Consider the following 21578-nt stretch of genomic DNA (forward strand, 5'->3'; position numbering starts at 1 on the left):
CTGCAACTGGCCTTCTTTAAAAGCTCAACATTGTATATTTGAGACTCTTCCATGTTGATCCATGTACCTCTGTTTCATCAATTTAAACTGCTCTTACATTGTGTGAACACACTAAACTAATTTATCAGTTCTTTTGGTGTGCTTTTGAATTTCTGATTTTTTAAATTGCAGTGCCATAGGGATCCTCTGTCCACAAAGAAGTTGCTCTAGGCTGTGTTTCTAGGGCTGAAATTGCTTGGCGGAAGAGTGTGTATATCCCATTTTTAACGTTTTGCTAGGTTGCCTTTGTGATCAGGCTTCCAGTTAGAAGTTTTGTGCAGGTTCTGAACTTACAGTTGCCAGGGGGAGGAAGTGGGGAAGGGATAGCTAGGAACTTTGAGTTGGAAAGGACGCACTGCTATATTTAAAATGGCTAACCAACAAGGACCTACTGTATAGCACAAGGAGCTCTGCTCGATGTTATGTGGCAGCCTGGATGGGAGGGGAGTTTGTGGGAGAACATGTATGTGTATAGCTGAGCACCTGAAACTACCACAACACTGTTAATTGGCTATACCCCTATAAAAAATAAAAAGTTAAAAAAAATAGAAAAAACAAAACAAAAAAAGTTTTGTACAGATTCCTGTGGTTCCACGGCCAATCCTTGGTGCAGTAAAACCTTTAAACTTTTTAATAGACAATTTTAAAACAGACTGTTTCTTCCCAGACATTTCCACGCACATGACAGCATTTGAGCTTGGCTTAAAAATAGCCATTTCCTAGTTTGCCTTACGAAGGGAGCCCTTGCTGCCAGAGTATTACTGACTGAGGCTGAAAACTCATTGTGAGCAGTGCCCGCCTCCTCGGCTGTTTCCACAATGCATGCGGAGGGGGTGGAGGGTGCAAGGACAAGCTTGTGAGGACTCTCTGTGTCCCCTTGTGCTCTAGCGTGAATCCTGTAAACTTTCCTGGGAATTGAAACACACAAGTGTGCTTTTGCCCGCGCGTCCTCTCTTTTCCTGGGTGAATCTGGGTGGGCAGGGCTGGCTTATCAGCCCCCTAAACGTTTCTCTGTTAGAGAACGCTCAAAGCTGGCAGACTCAGACTATCTTCCCTAAAAGGAGAGGGTGGCTGTGTCCCCCGCGGCAGGGAAACAAATGTGAAGTCTGCAGCCCAGCCCTTCGCAAATAGAAGCAGGTCTTGTGAGCCCTGTGAGAGGCAGAAAATGTCGGACCATGTTCATCCAATTCCACGCTTAGTTACCGGCTTGCAGGCGCCGAGACGTTGAGGGGACCTTGGAGGGAAGGTTGCATTGAATGCCTGCTAGCGGCCTGTCTTTCCTAAAATGGTTCTTATTTAACCATCAATAGTCACAATACTAACCGAAGCCAACTTGTGATGCCTGTCCTGTTTGCTGCACCAAAGGCATTACATCCCCCCAGCTCCCCTGTTAGTGGGGATCGCTTATGATCACTGCTTTTGGATGAGAACCCTGAGGCTCAGGTATAAACAGAAGAGTCAGCATGCAGACCCATCAAGTCTGCTGGCAGAACCCCTGCTTTTTTTAACCCTGAGATATAATTCACATCTCACAAAACTTCACATTGTAAAGAGTGCAAGTCTGTGGTGTCTAATACATTCATGAACTTGTGCATCTGTCACCACCATCTCACTGCAGAACATTTTCATCAACCCCAGGAGAAACTCTGTACCTGTTAAGCAGTAACTCCCCATTGCTCCCTACGCCTTGGTATCTACTAATCTGTTTCTTTTTTTAATGAGTTTACTTCTTCTGAACATTTCTTATGAACAGAATTATGTAATAATGTGACCTTTGTGTGTGGTTTCTTTCAGTTAGCATGTTTTCACGGTTCATTCATACATATGTACTCAAGTGCGTGTACTTCAATTCTTTTTATTGCTGAGTAATATTCATTTGTGCTTACATACCACATTTTGTTTATACATTTGTTAGGTCAGAATGTTTGTGTTGTTTCCACTTTGAGGCTATTATGGTAATGCTGCTGTGAGCAGTTTTCCCTGTGTGGACATACTTTCATCTCTTGGGTATGTGTATAAAAGTGGACTTGCTGGAAGAGACCCTGCTTCTGTCCCCCTGAGGAAGGAAATGAGGGAACCGAGGCTCCAAGTGGTGGAGGGACTTGCTGACCACATGGCTTGTGAGTGATAGAAACACTGTCAGCTCCCCTAACTCAGAAACCCATGTTCTTTCTACCATAACACATCCAACTCTTATTTTGCTATTGAGGGAAACCGATTCAAAGGAGGAAAGAACTGGGGACAAGGCAGAGCTGGGCATAGACTCCTCAAAATCCCCCTGACTCCTGTCTCCCCTTCCTCCCCATCCTCCCCAGCACCAGCACCCTGGTTTGTGCCTGCCCGTCGCCACCTTCCACCCCTCACCTCTCCACGCCCCACCCCTCTACCCCCATGCTGCTCAGTGTTGACCAACTCCTTCCACCTGGGAAGGAAATTGACCCAATAAAGTCTTTTACAATGAATGTTAGGGATTTTCTCTGGTTTTCAAATTTCTCTCTGTACCCTTTGTCCATTTGTCCTTCTCCCTCCATCCTGTTTGCATGTAAAAGAGGACATTTGGGGCGGCCAGTGCTCACCTTGCAAGACCTCCCTATGCTCCCTGTAAGGCGTTATCAGTCTCGCTTTCTCTCCCGTCTGCCTGGCCCTTCTGTAAGCAGCTGCTTTCCTTGATTGACTGATGCGTGGGGTTCGTCTGCAGCCTTGTTATTCAATCTGACTTCATTTCTCTGATGTCCCCCAGTGCCTTCCAGGACCCTGCCAGGGTGGGTGCGATGAATCAAGTAGGAGACTCCAGGCCATCATTGTAACAAAGACCCTGCCTCACATTTGCCAAGTTCTGTTTCATTTTCGAAATAATTTTACATGCTTGATTTGGTGGAGTCCTTCCGGCAAGCTTGAATGTAGGTATTTCTTCCTACCTCTTCCATGTGGGGCAGGGAAGCTTCAGGAAGTGGAATTGACATGATTTTTGTTGGCCAGAGCTGGGATGGGGCACAGGTGTGCCAGACCCTAGTGAGTAGCTCTCACTCCTCATGCAGATCCAGGACTTTGGTCCAGGGCTTTAGGCTTCCACAGCCGTGCTTGGCAGTGGCCTCCCAGCAGAAATTGTCACTCAAGGCTCCATGATGGAGATGTGACTAGAGTGCTAGAGCCCTGCTGTCCAGAACAAGAGCCATTAGCCATGTGTGGCTATTGAGCACTTAAAATGTGGCAAGTCTGGTTTGAGCTGTGCTGTTGAAAATAAAATACAGGGTTTTGAAGACTTTGTATGACAAAGAAGATATATAAAATAGCTCATCGATAATTTAAAAGATATTAATTACATGTGGGAATAATAATTTGGATATATTGGGTTAAATAAAATGTTATTAGAATTAATGTCACCTTTTCAAAAAATGTAGGTACTAGAAAATTTTAAATTACATATGTGCCTTGCATTATATTCCTGCTGGAAGCATTCTGCTAGAAGTGAATTTTATGGCTCAGAGGTTTGGACAGAGGCACTCTTCTTTTAAAGCAGTATGTTCCTGGGGTCCTTGGGCCTTGATTTCCTCATTTTTAAAAGCAGGAGGCTGGAATCCTTTATCTCAAGGATCCCTGTAGCTGAGTCAGTATTGTTAGGTGGGCATCAAGCTCTTTGGGTCTCAGTTCCCTTATCTGTCAGATGAGGTGATTTGTGTCTCACTGCCCATTTATTAAATCAGAGAATGGATATGGAAACACTTAGAAAGTGTCCTGAATTACGTAAATGCCAGGTGTTATCATTGTTCATCCAGGGCACACCTGTAGGCACCTGCAGAAGGAGTGCAGCTTCCTGGATAACAGAGGGTAGGTGGCCAGACCCCCGAGCTGGGCAGGAAGCCTGGGTGCCATTCTGCTTGGCCACCATAGGATTCTGAAAAGCTTGTATTCTGAGGAATCCATGGTGTCATGGAGCTCCGGTGCCCACTGTATGTGACGACGAGAGGGTAGTTTTCAATGATGCTCTTTTACTGATAGGAAAAACACAGATGGAAGTGATGTGCCCAGGGTTATAGGAGGAATCCGTGCAGCCGGAGGAGGCCTTGAGGTCCTTAGCTTTCCAGACTGTTCTGTCCCCCCGCCCTCCCACCCCCACCCCCCGCAGTGCTTTGGAACCATGACTCCGGGGTCTGGATGTCTCCTGGTGAAAGCAAAGCTGTCTATACTTCGGATCTTCTCTTCAGCTTGCTTGGAGGCACCTGAGACGTTGGAGACTGTGAGTCTGGAGCCTGGCTCCAGCCCAAGCCATTGACCACAAGGCCCAGAATGAAGCCTGTTGTTCTTGCCCTGCCACATTCCAGGGCTGTTCTGTTCACAGTCAGGGACTGGGTACCTCCTTTATTTTTAGCTAGTTCAGTATGACATCTGTGTTCTCATCCTGGGCAAGGGCTTGGTCTCTGCCCAGCAGAAAGTGCCTCGTAGCAGGAGCCAAGGTCACCAGGAGGACGTTGGGCATGACCTCTGGCCTCCTGCGGTCCTCCTAGCAAGAGGAGTCTGGGGAGCACCAGGTTGGAGTCTGAAGCCAGAGCCGCCCTAGATCCTAGATGCTGGATGTTCGGGCCTTCCCCTTGGCTGCTTGACCCCAAGTCCCTCCCATGTAAAACGGGGCTGACAGAGCCCACCATGCACGTGTGCTGCTTAGATCAGGGCAGGTGGAAGTGTCCAGCAGGGCCTCCAGTGCTGCTTACTATTATCTCGGTTCCAAGAAAACCTCAGTTTCCAAATCAAGATTGGGGATCCCATTTTCCTCCTGATTTGTTGTGATTAAACAGAAGTGTTGTATGAACAGTGCTTGGTGCTTAGTGGGTGCTCAGTCCATGCCCACTGAAATGGAACTAATCGTTCAGAAGCACAAAGGACCGAGAGCTGTATCTGAACCTTGGAAAGGGCCTGGGAAGGGGAGCCTCTGAGGACAGTGTTTGAACCTGCCGAAGGGACCCTGATGCTTTGGGGATGTCTGCACACACAGCTCTCACTCAGAAGCCTCTAAAATGGAATTTATTTTCCTAAACACGTTTCCTCTCTCAGGTGTTCAGCAGCCTCTGGCCACCTTGAATAGTGGAGACTCCTGATTATCTGTAGAGCTTTTGTGTCCCCCCGGACCCCAGGGTGCAGATGTTGCGAGGGGTGGGGGGATCGGACAGCGCCTGGAGCAGTCCCTCCCTCACAGAGGGGCTGTTGGTTCCTCATAAGTCACCGTGAGGCTGGAGTCAGGGGCTGGTGCTGGACAAGGGCTGTGTCGTTCAGGGAACAGGACTCTCCTGCCTCATCTGAGCTAGCAAACCCTTCCGAGAATACCTCCTGGGTTAGGCGTCACTGGAGGCCCCTGTTCACCCAGGAGAGCAGCCATTCAGCCCAGCTGAGAAGCCTCCTGAGGGGGTGGGGACCCCAGTGGCCTGGAAGTGTGGCCCCTGCACCCCTGGCACTCACGGTCTGGCGGGAGGCACACACCATGCACGTGTCGCTGCGGTGCCCGGGGAGGACTCACTGCTGCTGTCCCCGGGCAGGCTGCTTCCTCCACGCTGAGCACAGGGGCTGAGGGGATGCTGAGAAGAGTGTCAACTGGTGCCAGGCGGGTGGATCACCCCGCCCTTCGGAGGAGGTGTGTGTGGAGAAAGGAGCGGGGTATTGAGCGGCATTGACCGGCCCAGGCAGTCAAGTGGAAGTGGATCTGTCAGGAAGGCCCATCAGTGGGGCAGAAGGCAGGAGGGTGCCCGGGACAGATGATTCTGGTAGGGAACCCAGGGCGTCTGAAATGTCTCTCTTTGTGGCCAGTGTCCTGCCTGCTCAGGGCCTAGCTGCCAAAAGTAGGATAGAAAGGTAGGTTTCCTGGGCCACCACCCTCAATGGTGAGGTGGGGCTGGGCAGGCAGGAAGGGGGTTGGACCTGCCAGAGCGGGGCTTGGGATGGTACCCACCATGGCAGAGGGTGCCGTTAGGCCAGGACCTTTGGGTTTGCTATGGCCTTTGAGCATCTTTCCCAGGATGGTGTGAAAGGGAAAATGAAATGAGTTCAGATCGCTGGTGGCTGCTGGGGGGTGAGCGAGTCCTCCAGAATAATCAGGTTGGAGGGTGTGCTTTTGGTGAGGCAAGGGAGCCTGTACACTGCTTCTGTAGTGGATAGAGTGGTGGCATTAATGCCACCGTTTTCCCACATCTCCCTGCTCTCTGACCCTGGGGCTGGGTTCACCCTGGGCTGAGCAAGAAGGGTACTGAGGAAGGGACACAGAACCAGGAACTTGGTGTCCACTCCAGTTTTCTCGCTGACCAGTGATCACCTCGAAAGTGTTCATCGCTCAGTCGTGTCTGATTCTTTGTGACATCATGGACTGTAGCCCTCCAGGCTCCTCTGTCCTTGGAATTCTCCAGGCAAGAATACTGAGTGGGTAGCCGTTCCCTTCTCCAGGGGATCTTCCCGACCCAGGGATCGAGCCCAGGTCTCCTGCATTGCAGGCAGATTCTTTACCATCTGAGTCACCAGGTGGTCACCATGGCCAGTTGAACAGCCTCTCTAGACTCTGATTTTTCCTGAGGGCATTGGATGTGATGGCCCCTGCCCTGCTTCTCTGGACAGGATAGCTTAAGAATCCGCACTTGAACAAGCACCATGCAGAGTAGAAGGCCTTCGTAGGTCAGGGTCAGGTGAACACAGCCACATTACAGATGGGAAGACTGAGGTGCCTACAAGATGGCAAAGCTGGAGTCTGACGTAGGTGTCTACACTGCTCAGTCCATGCCGTATCCGTGAGCCAGGCAGTGTCCTAAAAATCTAAATTGGCTGTTAGTGTGAGTCTTAGAGGCAGTTCCCAGAAGAAACAGAGATGGAGTTAAGGTTTCAAGGGAGAAACTGTTTATAAAAAAACCAAGCTCTGTATGTATGGATGTTTAGGTAGGAAAACTGCCGTAGAACATAAAGCTGTATTAGCAAGGAACTTCTCTAGGGAGGTTGAGGGAAGAACTCAGACTCTTTATTAGCACTTCTATGCATTGTTTGTGTTTTTTAATAATAAGTATATGTAACTTACTGTTAATTTAAAAGAAAAGAATAAAACAATCCAAACGTTTCAGAGGACTTTTGTGAGAATCTTTCATTTGCTATGATTTCAGGCAAATGACCACCTGCCTTTCGTTTTCTTTTCTACACGATGGGTTAGTAATATCTGATAATCAATGCATTTCTCTAGATATTTAGATAAAGGGAATTAGGAACGTGTGATTATGAGCTAGACAGGCGAGTGAGAGGGATGGATTCCCTTTTGGTCATTTCAGTGGAAGGATGGGAAGAGTTTTTGACACGTTATTAAAATCCTCCCAGTAGCTTTCTGAGGTGAAAGTATTGCGTGTGCGCTCAGTTGTGTCCGACTCTGCAATCCCATGGACTGTAGTCTGCCATGTTCCTCTGTCCATGGAATTTTCCAGGCAAAAATACCAGAGTGGGTTGCTGTTTCCTAATCCAGGGGATCTTTAAAACCCAGGGGTCGAACCTGTGTCTCTTACGTCTCCTGCTTTGGCAGGCGGATTCTTTACCACTGCGCCATCTGGGAAGCGAAAATATTATTATTCCCATTTGAAAGAGGAACTCAAGAATCAGAGAGATTAAGTAACTTGTCCAAAGTCACACAAGTAATAAATGGCAGGTATTGAACTCAGTTTTCTTCATCCACAGCCCTGTGTTCTTCCCACATGTGAGAAAGAATAGAAATCCATAAGAAGGAGCCCCAAAAGAGGTGTTGGAAGGCCTGGAGTCTAGATCCAGCTGCCACTTACAAACCACGTGACTGTGTGTGAGTCATGGGTCTCCGTTTCCTCAGCTATAAAATGAAGATAATGATATCTTTCCTGCCTGCTTCACTGACTTACTGTGCTGGGAGAAGGGGACTACCACACTGAGCGCCCACTTCATGCCAGCCACCTGACATCCATGGGCTCGTTTCTTCCCTTTCTGTGACATCCAGATGGGATGAGATGTGAAAGGCATGTGTATAAATGGCAGAGTCCTCTGCAAACGTGAGCACTCATTAAAATAATATTCATCACCCTGAACCCATTCTTTCCTGAGTCAGTCCCCTTAAGAAAGAAGTGCATCTGATGTTGAAATCTCTGCTCTGCCCTTAAGCAAGAGTCCTTCTTAACCCTTTACTGCCTGTTCCCCAGTTTCCCCTGCGAGTAAAACATCTCACTTGGGACGTTCACTTCACAGGCCTCTGCTGAGCCACTTCAGGCACATCTGTTGCTCTGCTGAGAGAGGGAGTGGAAAATTTTCCCCTTCCCATGAGGGGTCAGAGTGCCCGAATCACCAGTAGTTATGGTGCCTCCTGCCACAACTGGCCTGTTCACTTGGGCATGTCCAGTCTTGAGTTGTTTTTTATGCATGTCTGTTGGGAGCAGGAGGTGGCGTCGGGCACAGATACTTTTGAGTTTAGACCAGTGTGGAGCCACTGGGTACTTCTGCTGGCTGGATGGCTCAGTGGGGCTTGGTGAGGCTGTGTTCTCTTCCAACATCTCCCCCTGCCTCTGAGCTGAGTCTGCAGGATCCAGCCCAGCGTGGGGTGTCTGGGACCCTGGCACCCCTGCCCCCATCTCCTTCCCAGTCTGACCGAGTCCTGCATGCTCGTGTCAGACACCAAGTGTGAACGTGAACTCTCCGGAGCCCAGGGAGTTGCTAGCACAGACTCCTGGGAGCCTCTGTCTGTGTCTGTGATAGACATCCTATGACGGATGGCTTGCAGCTTGAAGCCACCAGAAGAGGTGCTGTGCCCTCCTGTCACCAAGATGTAGGGCTAGGAGCTGAAGGCACATGTGGGATGCGTTGGACGCCAGCGTTTGGCCAGAGCAGCAGAGTTTGGAGGCAGTATCCTAAGGGAAGAGGAAGGACTGTGGAAATGTGAGAGGTAGGGAGAGAGAGTGGGGAGGAAAAGATCTGGAGCTATTTGGAGAGGGGACAGAAATAGAAAAGCTGAGAGGACCATGACTTTGGCCAAATCTCCCAAAGCCAGAAGTTGTCCTTCTCCGGCCCTGCTTCCCTCCCTCATTTTCCCCTCCTGGGCTTCTGGGCCCACCTTCTCTAAGAAAAACAGCTTTCACACTGGGGTTCTTGCAGAGCTCTGGAGCAGACAGGCAGGAGAACCCACTTCCTTTCTACCTCCCTCCACCCACCGCCCATTCCCAGCTTCTTTCCCAGGTAGACAGAGGGCAGCCCAGCCAGCTGCCAGGCAGGGCTCATCTGATGAACAGGAGGAAAGAGGCCCCTTGTTTGGTGAGGTTCTGGGCACTCTGGCTCCCACGGAATATCCTGCAAGTGTCTCTTGATGTGGCTCCCGTGCTTCCTGGGCTGCTTAAAGGGCCACAGTCCATATGATGCGAGTCTGCTGAGCCCCACACCAGCTGCCTGCCTGGCTGGGCAGTGTGGGGGGTACTGCAGCCAGCCTCGGGATCTGTGCTGTTGTTCACGCCCCCTCCTGAGCATCTGAGGACCAGGAAGGTACCACCTGAGATCCTAGAGGCTTCAGAGTCAGTTCCAGCTCTGCCCTGGGCTGTGCCCTTTTTCTGGCCCCGATTTCCACATCTCTGCTGAGAGGAGTTGTACCATGTGATGATTCATGAACATGAACGAGAGGGGGAAGGCCCTTCCTTCAACACTTCAAGGCCAGGTTGTCATCTGTTCCCCCAGCCTGCTTTACTGTATGAGCTTCTTGGCTCTGTTTGGGTTTGACAGGCTGTCCTAAGACATTGGGCCTCTGAGATCACTGTCCCTGTGCTGAGCTGCACCCTGAGTTAGGAGGCAGGCTGGCTGTGGAGCCCTGCTCTTTCTAGAAGTTTCTCCCTGTCCAGCTAGAAAGTCGCAGCAGCTTTGCTTGGGCCTGATTCCCGCACAGTAGAGGGGACTGGCCTTCCCACTCCCCAAGGGGTGGGAACGGTGGTAGGCTCCACTTAGCTTCTTGAAGCCTCAGTTTCTACAACTGGAAAATGGGGATTAAGAATGTCCCCCTGACAGGGTCATTTTGAAGGTAAAATGACGTATTGGATATGAAAGCACTTGATATACTGTAAACCCTGATATAAAGTATTCTTGCGCCCAGCATTCATTGAATTCCTCCTTTGTTCCAGACTACCGGGTAGTTCCGAAGGTCTCCTCAACATGTTTCCTTTCCCTGGGAAACTCCTGAGTTATCAGAGGAGAGAGGCATGTCAGTACACAGATGATCGTAAGGAGGGTGAAGAGTGTGGTAGGGAAAACACGTGCAGATGCCAGAGTAGCGTCGTGACTATCTCTTCTCTGCTCCTGCTCACCCATCCCCTCCCCAGCACACAGCTTGATCTTTCTGAGACACATCTCGCTGTTGAATACTTGGTAGAATCACATTTAGAGTCTAAATTTGTCCACCTGTCTTATCAGGCGGCACATGGCTTAGCTCCTGACAGTTGCTTCCTTCTTGCACTGTGTGCTCCATCATCGCACAGACCACCCTCCCTCCCTCGTCTTTGGCCTTTGTTCTTGCTTGTGCTCAGTAGCCGCCCTACCACCCCTCCACCCCCGCCCCGTGCACGTCTGTGGCTCATGCACTCACGACTGCCTCTTCCGACCAGCACCTGGTCGCCATGACTTGCAGCAAGAGCTGCCGATGGGCACTGCCAGCCTTGGCGGTAGAACAGAGCACGTCTCCTGGGGCTGTGTCCTGGCCATTTCTATTCCAGCTCTCAGCGGTTTCTGATTGCCCTTCTCTTTATTGTGGAGGGGAAAGGGAAAGGTGGTTGTGATAGAAGTGATGGGGGTGGGGGCAGGGCACAGGCCACAGAGGACGCTGGAGGACTCCTGCCTTGTCTGGGAGACAGGAGACAGGCGGGGCCAGGAGCAGCAGGAGCAGCAGGAGGCAGGAGTCCAGAGCCAGAAGGCTGCCTGAGAGCAAGATATGCAGAAATTACTCTGTGTCCTTGAGTTGAATGTTTCCAGCCACCCCGAAATGTAAGCATGAGTTCCCATTCTCAGAAGCCAATCAGCATCAAAGGCCTTTTCAGCAGCCTCGTTGAGTCATGAATCTGTCTCTTCATTGACCGGGAGCTTGCTATGTGTGAGACTCCTTGTGAGGCCCTGGGAGGTCAAGGTGAATGGAGCAGACGCTGTCCCCATGACAGGTGTCCCCATGACAGGCAGTGAGCCAGGCTGGACTGTGTGGAGAGATAAGTGCTGAGGGAGTCATTATCTGTACCCTGAGGGTCTCAGACGTCTGCTGGAGGAGGTGACATTTGATTTGAACCTTGAAGGGGAGGTGAACTGGGAAGAGAAGCAAGGGTGGTTTGACAGGAGAGCCCAGGCCTCTCCCAGGAATGATAGGAGTGGTTTGGCTGGAGTTCAGAGAGCCCAGAACTGCACCTGCAGAGCGTAGGGGCCTTGGGCATGGGAGGCATTGCAAGGTTTTGAGCAGGGGAGTGAAGTGGTCAGGGTCCCAGTTTAAGACAGCGAAGTATCCTGAACAAGCCCCTTGCCTCCTGCCTGCCCCCCTGCAAAAGGCAAAACGTGGTCATGGTGTAGAAGATAGGTTAAAAAGGGAGAGAAATTGAAGACTGAAAACCATTGCAGTGAATGGGTCAGGAGTCAGGAATCCAGGCACATGGTTAGCAGAGCTTCCTAAAGCAGGGCATGGCAGAAAGAATGAGCCAGGCAGAGAGACTTCCGGTGAACTCCATGAGGACAAGTGTCTAACCCAGAGCCAGACATGGAGTAGGCACCCAGTTAATACTTTTTGGGAGAGTCATTGGGAAGGTACTATGAAGAAAGAAAACAAATGACGACAAGGAGGCCTGAGGTTGGGAGCCTGGGATCCTGAGGAGAGTGGGTAGCCCAGGAAGAGGGGCAAGTTGGCTGAGTCCTGGTTGAGTCAGGGGTGGTCTGATCTGGAAGAGTGGGCACACAAGCATGGGAACTTGGGCTGTTCCAGACCTTTTGGGGGTAGTGAGGTTAAGGCCTCTGTGCCCTGGGCCTGAAGCGCCATGTTCTGAAGGGCTCCAGCCCTTTGCTCACCATTTCCTTTCACCTAGAAGTCATGCCCAAGAAAACCCACCAGCACCACTGCCTCACGATCCTAGTAACAGCTGATGTTTATTGAGCACTTTCTGTGTTCTACGTGCTTCTCTGTCTCCTTTGATCTTCTAACATTCCGCGAAGTAGATTCTGTTTATCATCTCAGTTTTTCAGTTGAGGAAACTGAAATTCACACAGCTGTTAAGTGGTGGAGCTGGGATTTGAGCCCCAGGTGATGGCTTGGGAGCCCTTGTTCTGCGGCACCGCCACCCATGTGAGGATGAGCCAGAGGGAAGGAGTCACGTGGAGGCTTAAGGTGCCTCTGGCATGTACTTGGGGATCAAAGGACAGTTTCCATGTAATATTCGAGGGTTGGTAGGGACCTTGGAGGTGTCTCGTTCATTTTACAGGAGAGGAACCAGGGCTCAGAGCATTTTCAAACCTGCTCAGAGCAGCATGGTTGATGGCAGCTCATTGATGGACCAGCATGGGTGCTCCAGAGCCATGGAGCTGTATTATCTTAGACAGATGGGTACCTTACCCTGCCCGCCCTGTCCTCCTCCAGCCAGACTGGAGCTGAAATGACCTTCCTTAGCCTTGGCCTCACTTTCTTTTCTTCTCATCCTTCCTCCAGATTGACAAGTATCTCTATGCCATGCGGCTCTCTGATGAAACTCTGTTAGATATCATGAATCGTTTCAAAAAGGAGATGAAGAATGGCCTCTCCCGGGATTTTAATCCGACAGCCACAGTCAAGATGTTGCCAACATTTGTAAGGTCCATTCCTGATGGCTCAGGTGAGTCTCTCACCCAGAGATTGGGCTCTCAGGGCTGAAGGCTCTGTGAAACCATCCTTCCAACTTTCATTCATTTGTTCATTTATTCATTTACTTGCTCACTCATCCAGTTATTCATCCATTCACCGTTCCATCCATCTGTTCTTCCATCCATCCATTCACCGTTCCATCCATCCATCCAATTTATGTCCGTTGAGATTCTGTCATGTGATAGGGGACACCATGTTTGGACCAGGCTGACTTCCCCTGATCTTCCTGACTTGTCTAGTGACTTGTGGAAAGAAAGCAGAGTGTTCATGGATCTTCCAGATGCTGTGTGAATTACTCTTACATCTCCAGGACATGGAAGGTTCCAGAACAAGCCAAGAGTTCATGTTAGGAGAATCTCTCCATCAGGGCACCAGGGCCTCCCTGTACTATCCCAGATAAGCAGCAATCCTAGTGGCCAAGTGGGTCTCAGACCCAGAGGGGAGATTCAGGTCCCCATTTGAACAAATTTCATAGATGCTAAGTCAGGGTAGCCCCTCAAGCAGAGAAATGGGGAGGGGACTAGGGTTGGAAAAGGGAAATTATCCTCTTGGTCTGCATCTGGTGGCTCATGTCCCGCAGTGGGCATTTGGGGGCTTCCTGAGGATTGTCATTGCCCCTGCCCTAGGGGAGTGGCCTCAGTCCCTCCACTTGGCGGAGTGGAAGCTGAGAGGGCGTAGCCTGGCCTTGGCCTGCTCAGTGGAGGTCGTTCTGTCTGGCTGACCCAGTGTTGGGTGTTGTGCCTACCCCAGCTTAGCACATGCCCAGGAATCCCGCCTTGAGCTGGATTCTGTGCTCTAGGCTGGGGATCACCTGCTGTGTGCAAGGGAGGGAGAGAGATTATGAAAGTCAAGTTTCTCTTGGGGTTTTGAGTACGCACTCCGAGAGTATGGCCCTTACACTTTCCTGCTATTTCTTCCCTGCTCTGGGGACTCATTTAAAGCTGTGATTTGAGGCATCTGATATACATCCTTCAAACTGGACATCAGGAAAACTGTAGCTGTTTCAGCTGATGTTTATGAAAGATGCGCAGGTGCACTGCGTGTTGGAGCGACTGGCTGCAGTGGGAAGGTTCTCTTGTGCCAGCACCCGGCCTTTAAAATCCTGAGCAAGACTGGGACACCATGGAAGGGCGGGTGCTTTTGTGTGCCCTGTGGGCACAGGTGGGGTTTGCTTAGCACACACACTGGTCCTTGTATCTCTCGTGTTTCTTGACTTTTTAAAATCTACTCCACTTTTATCCTTTTGTTTTCCTTGAGGTCTTGCTTACCAGCAGTTTAGGCTCTTTTATGACTACCGAAGAGATTCTGGCCATCAGAGTGACCAGACCACAGTGTCCCCTGGATTTTTTTCTGATGTCTCTGGCTTTGTAGTTTGCTCCTACTTTTCCCAACCCCGAATGGCACCCATGTCCAGAAGCATTTGTGTCTTTACCGAGTTAGTTGAATTCTGTAAGAGAGATGTGTCTGTGCATGCTGTCAGCTGAGAGAGGGGGGAAAAGGGGGTAAGATAGGGGGACAGCCCCCCAGGGCCCCCGCTCTGGCTTTGCTTAGATAACTCAGAAGGATGCCTGATGCTTGGGGGACCCCTGATCCTGTGTGACTGGCCCCTGGCTGGCGTGTCCCATGAGAGGCTCCTTCCCTCTCCTAAATGCTGCCTGCAAGCCAGCTTCCCTTCCATGGACCGTGTGTCAGCAGGGGGTGCCCTGCCTCATCCGTTCACACACCGTTTTTAGGGCTGAGGGACTCAAAGTGTGATGCAGATACACTAGTAATCTAGCCATTTGAAAACAGCGCTCCAAACGCATTCTTATTTGGGAAAAACAACATTTCCAAAGATCCCTCTTAGAGATTCAAAGCAGGGACTTGGTAGTCCCGAGGTTAGGACCCTGTGCGTCCAGTGCAGGGGGCCTGGATTTGATCCCTGGTCGGAACTAAGTTCCCATATATTACGTGGCATGGAAAAATCAAAACGAAAATAAAAGAAATCGGAAGCAGATACCAGGGTGCTAAGGCCCTGAGCAGTCCTGGAGGAGGGAAACCTGTTAAACCCGGCTTACCTGCCTTTTCCCCAAACCTGTTTGCTCTTTCCCCAATATTTACTACTCTATCTCATCTATTTTGAGACCCTATTTTTGTCTTTTTTGTTGAGTCCTCTGAAATTAGCAGTGCATTGTGCAGTAGTTGCCTCTTTAAATTACTGTGAGCAGCACTTTTTACTCTCTTCGCATTACATAAAATAACGGTGTGTCCACAATCAGTGGTGTCTCAAATGTGATGATGTAGGTGGTGGTTACGCCCATGTTGGGAAATGCTGTCCTAGGGTTTGTGGAGCTGGAGCCAGCAGCCTGGGCCCCATGCCTCCTTCTGAGCCTCTCTTCGTGTCCAGGGTGAAGTGAAGTGAATGGGACTAAATGTTCAGGGCCTCTCGGCGGCGCAGAGCAGTGCTGAGAGCAGGAGGAGGAGGAAGGGGAGACGCCGAAGCCCTGAACCCCAGGGACCCACCCTGAGGCCCTGGGCCCCCGCCTGCACTGCTCGCCCTTCCCCAGCTCCGCCTCCCTCTGCCCTTCCTGGTGACTGTTTCTTCTGCTCTGTGCTAGCTTCCAAGGCTGCTGTAATGACATACCGTGAACCGGGTGGCTTTACATGAGAGTGATTGTCTCACAGTTCTGGAAGCTTGAAGTCCAAAATCAAGGTGTCCATGGGGCCGTGCTCCTTCTGAGACACTGGATTAAGTCTTTCCTTGCCTCTTCTTGGCTTCTGGTGGTGGCTGTCAGTCCCTGACCTTCCTTGGTGTGTAGCTGCATCTCTCCATTCTCAGCCTCTGTCGTCATGCGGCATTTTCCTCTAATAAGGATACCGGTCAGATTAGAACCCACACTCATGACCTCCTCTTCATCCGATTACATCATCTAAAAAGACGCTTTTCCAAATAAGGCCACATTTACAGGTACCCAGGGTTAGGACTTCTACAGAAATACCTTTTGGTGAGGGGGGGCGGGGGTAGATACCATGCAACCGTAATATACTGTATAGCTCTTCTCTCTATGACTGTTCCTAATATTCATGGCTGGGCTCAAGTCCGGTGTCCAGGGGCCCACACTCCTCCTGGAATGGTCCCTCCAGCCCCACATAGACACTGACACTGATGCCAAGGCCTTGGCTACCTGACACCAGTCCAGTCCCTGCCACTTTCTGATGGAAGTGCCTCCAACCTCCAGGTCCCTTGGAGGAGCCAGAATGTAGTTCTCCTTCATAGTAAACCATGGTGCCATTCTCTTTTCGAGATGTTAATTACTGCTTCACCTGTATAATTAGTCAGTGACAGAATTAGTGGTAATCCCAAACCACCAAAGGATAAATTGGAATCACTGCAGTGGAGAGGTGGCCCTGCCCTTCAAACGGTGATGTGACTTCCAAGTCAGAGGGAGAAACCAACCTTTCCTTTCCTGCTGACCTTGACCCTGATGACTGGATTACTGAAAATTGTTGATTTTTGAAACTCTATTGATTTTTTTGAAAATGTTATCAGCCCATTTTTGTTACTTTTCCCCCCCTTTTGACTATTTTAATGGGCAGTGCTTTTTCTTTAATTGCTCTCAAGTTATCTGTACATTAGGTTAAAAAAAGACACAAAACCCTAAAGTGGCTTTTAGCTGCTGCATATCCTTTTTGCAATGGGAAAGATATGAATAATACATAAAGGAGGAAGATACTGAAGCCTTTTTTTGCTGGTGACTTGGCTAAACAGAAACCCTTGTTCAGAGGTGCCTAGTTTCTGGGGATAGCTGCCCACCTGTATACAGCTTCTGTCGGAAGGCCTGCCCGACTTTGGCTCTCACTTGGGAAACCTCCCCTTTTTTTCTCATCTTGTCATTTATCACTCAGGATACTACAAGTATCAATTAGATTGTAAGCTCCTTGAGGGTAAATTGAGTTGAAGATTTCCTTGTTTCTGCTTTGTGGTTCCTTAGAGTGCTCTCACCCAAAGGATGAGTTTAGAATGTTTGATTTGCGGTGTGGTCCTGGGCTTTCCCTGGTGACTCAGGTGGTAAAGAATCTGCCTGCAGTACGGGAGACCTGGGTTTAATCCCTGGGTCGGGAAGAACCCCTGGAGAAGGGTATGGTAACCCACTCCAGTATTCTTGCCTGGGAAATCCCATGGATAGAGGAGCCTGGCAGGCGTCTATGGGGTCGCAGAGTCAGACACGATTGGACGACTAACACACTTCTTCCTGGACTTCCCAGGTGGCTCTAGCAGTAAAGAACACACCTGCCGATGCAGGAGATGTAAGATCCCTGGGTCAGGAAGATCCCCTGGAGGGAGGGCATGGCAACCTACTCCAGTATTCTTGCCTGGAGAATCCTCATGGACAGAGGAGTCTGGCAGGCTATAGTCCATAGGGTTGCAAAGGGTCAGACATGACTGGAGCGACTTAGCACACTCACAGTTAAGTTGGTGGGGCTTAAGATATACTGCTTTCCAGCCAAAGGAAGGAAAACATTTCCTTTTCTCACTGCATTTGGGCTGTTGACTTACGTTTCTCTGTCCTTATGTGGGAAGATGGTTGGATTATCTCAGAAATTCTCCCATTTGAAATCTCCTAAATGCCTAGTGTTCCAGTTGGGTTTCTGATGAAGGTGTAAACTCTCATTGGCTAGCAGGGTGGCAGACGGGAGGCTTTGTGACTCGTGTACAGGGTTAATTCACGGAGCAGGCAAAGGGAGGCATTTCATGAACGCTGAGTTTTTGTTTGCCCTGTATTCCAGCACAGGTCTGGACTCAAGAGAGACATCTGTTTCAGTGTTTGTTTTCCATTATTTGCTGGTAATAATGGCTGTCATTAGAAAGTGGAGAGTTGCCAGGGGCCCTTCAGTTGCTTTGTTTAATGAGCCTTCTATAGAAGAGCAGTTCTTCTTGGCTTCAGTGGAAATGGGGAATGTAGGATGAAGTCTCGGCAGCAGCAGGCAGGAAGGTTGAAGCCAAAGATTTAAAGAGGAAGTTAGAAGAAAGTCAACTGCTGCAAGGAGACTGAACTTGAAACTGAAGGAAAAAATAGAGTTTCAGACCACTGGATAAACTCTGGCTCTGCTGCTTATTATCTGTGTGACCTTGGAGAAGTCACTTAACTGCTCTAAGCCTCCATTTCCTCATCTGTAAAATGGGTGTGGCAGTCCTGCTATGCCTGCCTCACAAGGCTGTCAAAAGGATCAAAGTGCTTTGGAAACTGCAAACCACTGTTGAGAGTTACCGAGAGTCATTGTTCTGCTGGTCATCATTATAACTTAATAACTGACTTTCTAAAAATTCTTTATGAGCTTCCCTGGTGGCTCAGTGGTAAAGAATCTGCCTGCCAATGCAGGAGATGTGGGTTCAATCCCTGGGTCAGGAAGATCCCCTGGAGAAGGAAATGACAACCCATTCCAGTATTCTTGCCTGGGAAATCCCATGGACAGAGGAGCCTGGCAGGGTCCGTGGGGTCACAAAAGAATCGGGGATAGCTTAGCGACTGAACAACAACGAAGAATTCTTTGAAAGAATTTCCCAACTTTGGAAGGCCCTTCCCATCTGATGTGGTCAAAGGACCCCTACCCATCAGACCTAAATGTAGCGGTCTAGCCCTGGAGGAAAACGTCAGAGCTTTTCAGAATTCGCCAGCATCCCTGTGATGTTATGAGAGGGAGGAGACAAAAAAAGGGGGGAAGCAAAGGCAGGCTGTCTCACCCCCACCCCAATACCCCTCGTAATGTGGATGAGCCCACAGACTACAACTCTGGTTCCTCTGCAGCTGGGTGATTGAACACCACAGCTCTGACTGGGGTGGCCAACTGGGGTGACCAACTCCCCTTATCCCTGGGGATAAGGGGGAGGATACATCCTTTATGGAGGGCAAGTTGCTATTTGGAGCGCCCATTGCCTAGTAAAGAATATTGAACCCAGCAGCCTAGCAAGAAAGGGAATTCTTGGTTCACATAATGGAAAATGTAATTGTAAGTTGGCTCCTGTAACCAAGGCCTCATCTGTCTCTTAACCAAGGCTTCATTCATAGGCTGCCTCTCCCTTATGGGGGCAGAGATAGCCCCAGCAGCTGTAGCTGACACCTCATCTCCAAATTAGAGGTCCCAGGGTAGTCTTGGAGAAGGTGGTGATTGGCTGATGTGGGTCATGTGCCCACCCTGAACCAATCACATTGGCCAAAGTTGGGGACTGCTCTTGGGTCACATGTTGATTCCCCTGGAGCTGGACTAGGCAGTCAACCCCACCCCCAATTCATATGAAAAAATGGGAAGGGTGGTTATCTAAAGAGACGCCAGACAGCAAACAAAGCTTTCCAGAAACCTTGCTGTCCTTGCCAGAAGTCATTCCTTGGTGTCCTTTGCCTGGCAGGGGATAGGGCTGAACAGACCACGCATTTAATCCAGGAAGGGCTTCCCTGGTAGCTCAGACGGTAAAGTGTCTGCCTACAATGTGGGAGACCTGGGTTTGATCCCTGGGTCGGGAAGATCCCCTGGAGAAGGAAATGGCAACCCACTCCAGTGTTCTTGCCTGGAAAATCCTGTGGACTGAGGAGCCTGGTAGGCTATAGTCCACGGGGTCGCAAAGAGTTGGACACGACTGAGGGACTTAAACTAAATTTGAGTTCTAATTGAACTAGCTGCAAACATTTTCTGATTTGCCTACTGTATGTGGGACTCAGTACTGGGGAGAAGGAAGCAAGCATGCTAAATTGCCCTTGCCTTCAAATTGCTCATCACCCAGATGAGGAAGGTAAAACTTTTATGTGTATATATGTGTGTGTGTATATATATATATATAAATGAGCATCCCAGTATTTGGAAGTATGTGAGTGACTAAGGAAAGGGAAGGGCCCTGGCCTTGCCGCAGGTGTGACCATGAGCAAGTCATTCAGCAGGTTTGGTTGGAGCTACTGTATCCATAGGTTGAGAAGGCGAGTTAATATTTGTCCCATATTTCCTGAGCTGCAAATGTGATTTACAGAAGAGATGCCAACTGCCATTTCTTCTGGCAAGCACAGACACACCCTGGAATCAGGGTCACTGCTCAGGAAAGGATCAGGGGCTGCATTGGGCTTAACAGTGACCTCTTGTAAAATGCCTTCAGGGAGAGGCCCCTTCACAAATCATCTCAAGGCTAACTTTTCTGGTCTCCTTCTCTGCCCCTAATTCCCTGAAACCCTATTGACCTGTGTTTGTTAAAAAAAAAAAAAAAAGGAGAAATGGGGTGGACAGACTGTGGTGGGAGGCTGGGATGGGGCAGGGGTCTTACAGAGCTGCAGAAGTGTGGGCCGGCTCCATGCACCCTAAGGCCAGGTTCTTCCCTGACCTAGAGGCAGATGAGATCATTTAAACTTATCCTGCTTGAAAACTTGAGACCTGGGGCTTCAGAGGTACTGCCTGAAACCGGATTCCTTCCTGCACAAAGGGCTAAAACTCTTACCTGTTGTGTGTTGACAATGACACCAATAAGCAAGAGATCCCCCACCATCACGTGGAACTTGAGCACAAGAACCTGCTTTTACTTATTAGTCCCTTGATTCAACTGAAGATAAGACTTTTGACCTGACTAATTTATCAAGATTTCTCAAGCTATTTTTTTAAGTTATGATGAAAGCCGGTACAAAACGTGAAATAAATAACTGGCTTTATTTTTTAAGTTAAAACAGTAAATAAATTAATTAAATAAAAATGTTAGGAAGGAAAAGCACCCATATTTTTATCCTAGTACAGTGTTCGCTTTTGTGTGTACTGTTTACCTGTATACAAGTGGTTTATAGAGAGATGTAGCCATTCCTGATGTGCTGACATCTCACTCTAATGCTGTCCCTGGGGATCCTTGTTCCTGAGGTCTGTCCAAGAGGCAGTCGTATCCAATGGCTATGAATTCAGGCTTTGGATTCAAATTCTGGCTCTGTCACTTACTGGCTGTGTGCTTGGGCAAGTTCCCTAACCCCTCCTAGACTTTACTTGCTCATCTGCAGAATGGGGATCATAATAGTACCTACTTCATAGAGTGGAGAGGGCTTAAAATTAAAATGAGGCATAAGAAGTACTTAGCAGTTGGAGAACAGAAAGGCTCAATGAATGATAGTGAAGATAGTGTTTCTGATGTTCTAGTAATTCATTCTCCTGAGAAGGAACCTCATACCAAATTTATTTTTTTACCCAGTAGCAGTGTAAGCACTATTAGAATTAGGATTCTGATGGGAACTCAGGGAAAACCCTAAACTAATTTGAATGACCTATAACATCAGGGTCAAAATTTCTCACAAAGCTGAGACACCTTCTTCCTAGCATCCTCACTTGGTCTCTTTCCTTTGGATCATTGTTGTTCAGTTGCTAAGCTGTGTTCAACTCTGTGACCCGATGGACTGCAGCACACTGGACTTCCCTGTCCTTCACTATCTCCCAGAGCTTGCTCAAACTCATGTCATTGAGTCAGTGATGCCATCCAACCATCTTGTCCTCTGTCACCCCCTTCTCCTCCTGCCCTCAGTCTTTCCCAACATCAGGGTCTTTTCCAGGGAGTTGGCTCTTCACATCAAGTGGCCAGAGTGTTGGCGCTTTAGCTTCAACATCAGTCCTTCCTGAACATTCAGGGTTGATTTCCTTTAGTACTGACTGGCTTGATCTCCTTGATGTCCAAGGGATCAAAGAG

At 49.3% G+C, this 21578-nt stretch overlaps 1 protein-coding gene across 2 annotated transcripts in view; it reads left to right on the forward strand.

Annotated features, from left to right (window-relative positions):
* Nucleotides 1-21578, forward strand: part of HK1 (hexokinase 1) — a 72627-nt gene that overhangs the window by 7475 nt on the left and 43574 nt on the right. For both annotated transcript variants that reach the window (XM_061161696.1, XM_061161695.1), the window contains exon 2: nt 12713-12875. In XM_061161696.1, the coding sequence (XP_061017679.1) occupies nt 12713-12875 (163 nt within the window). The remainder of the gene's footprint in view (nt 1-12712; nt 12876-21578) is intronic.

This window comes from Dama dama, chromosome 15 (assembly GCF_033118175.1).
Source record: "Dama dama isolate Ldn47 chromosome 15, ASM3311817v1, whole genome shotgun sequence".
Lineage (NCBI taxonomy): Eukaryota > Metazoa > Chordata > Mammalia > Artiodactyla > Cervidae > Dama > Dama dama.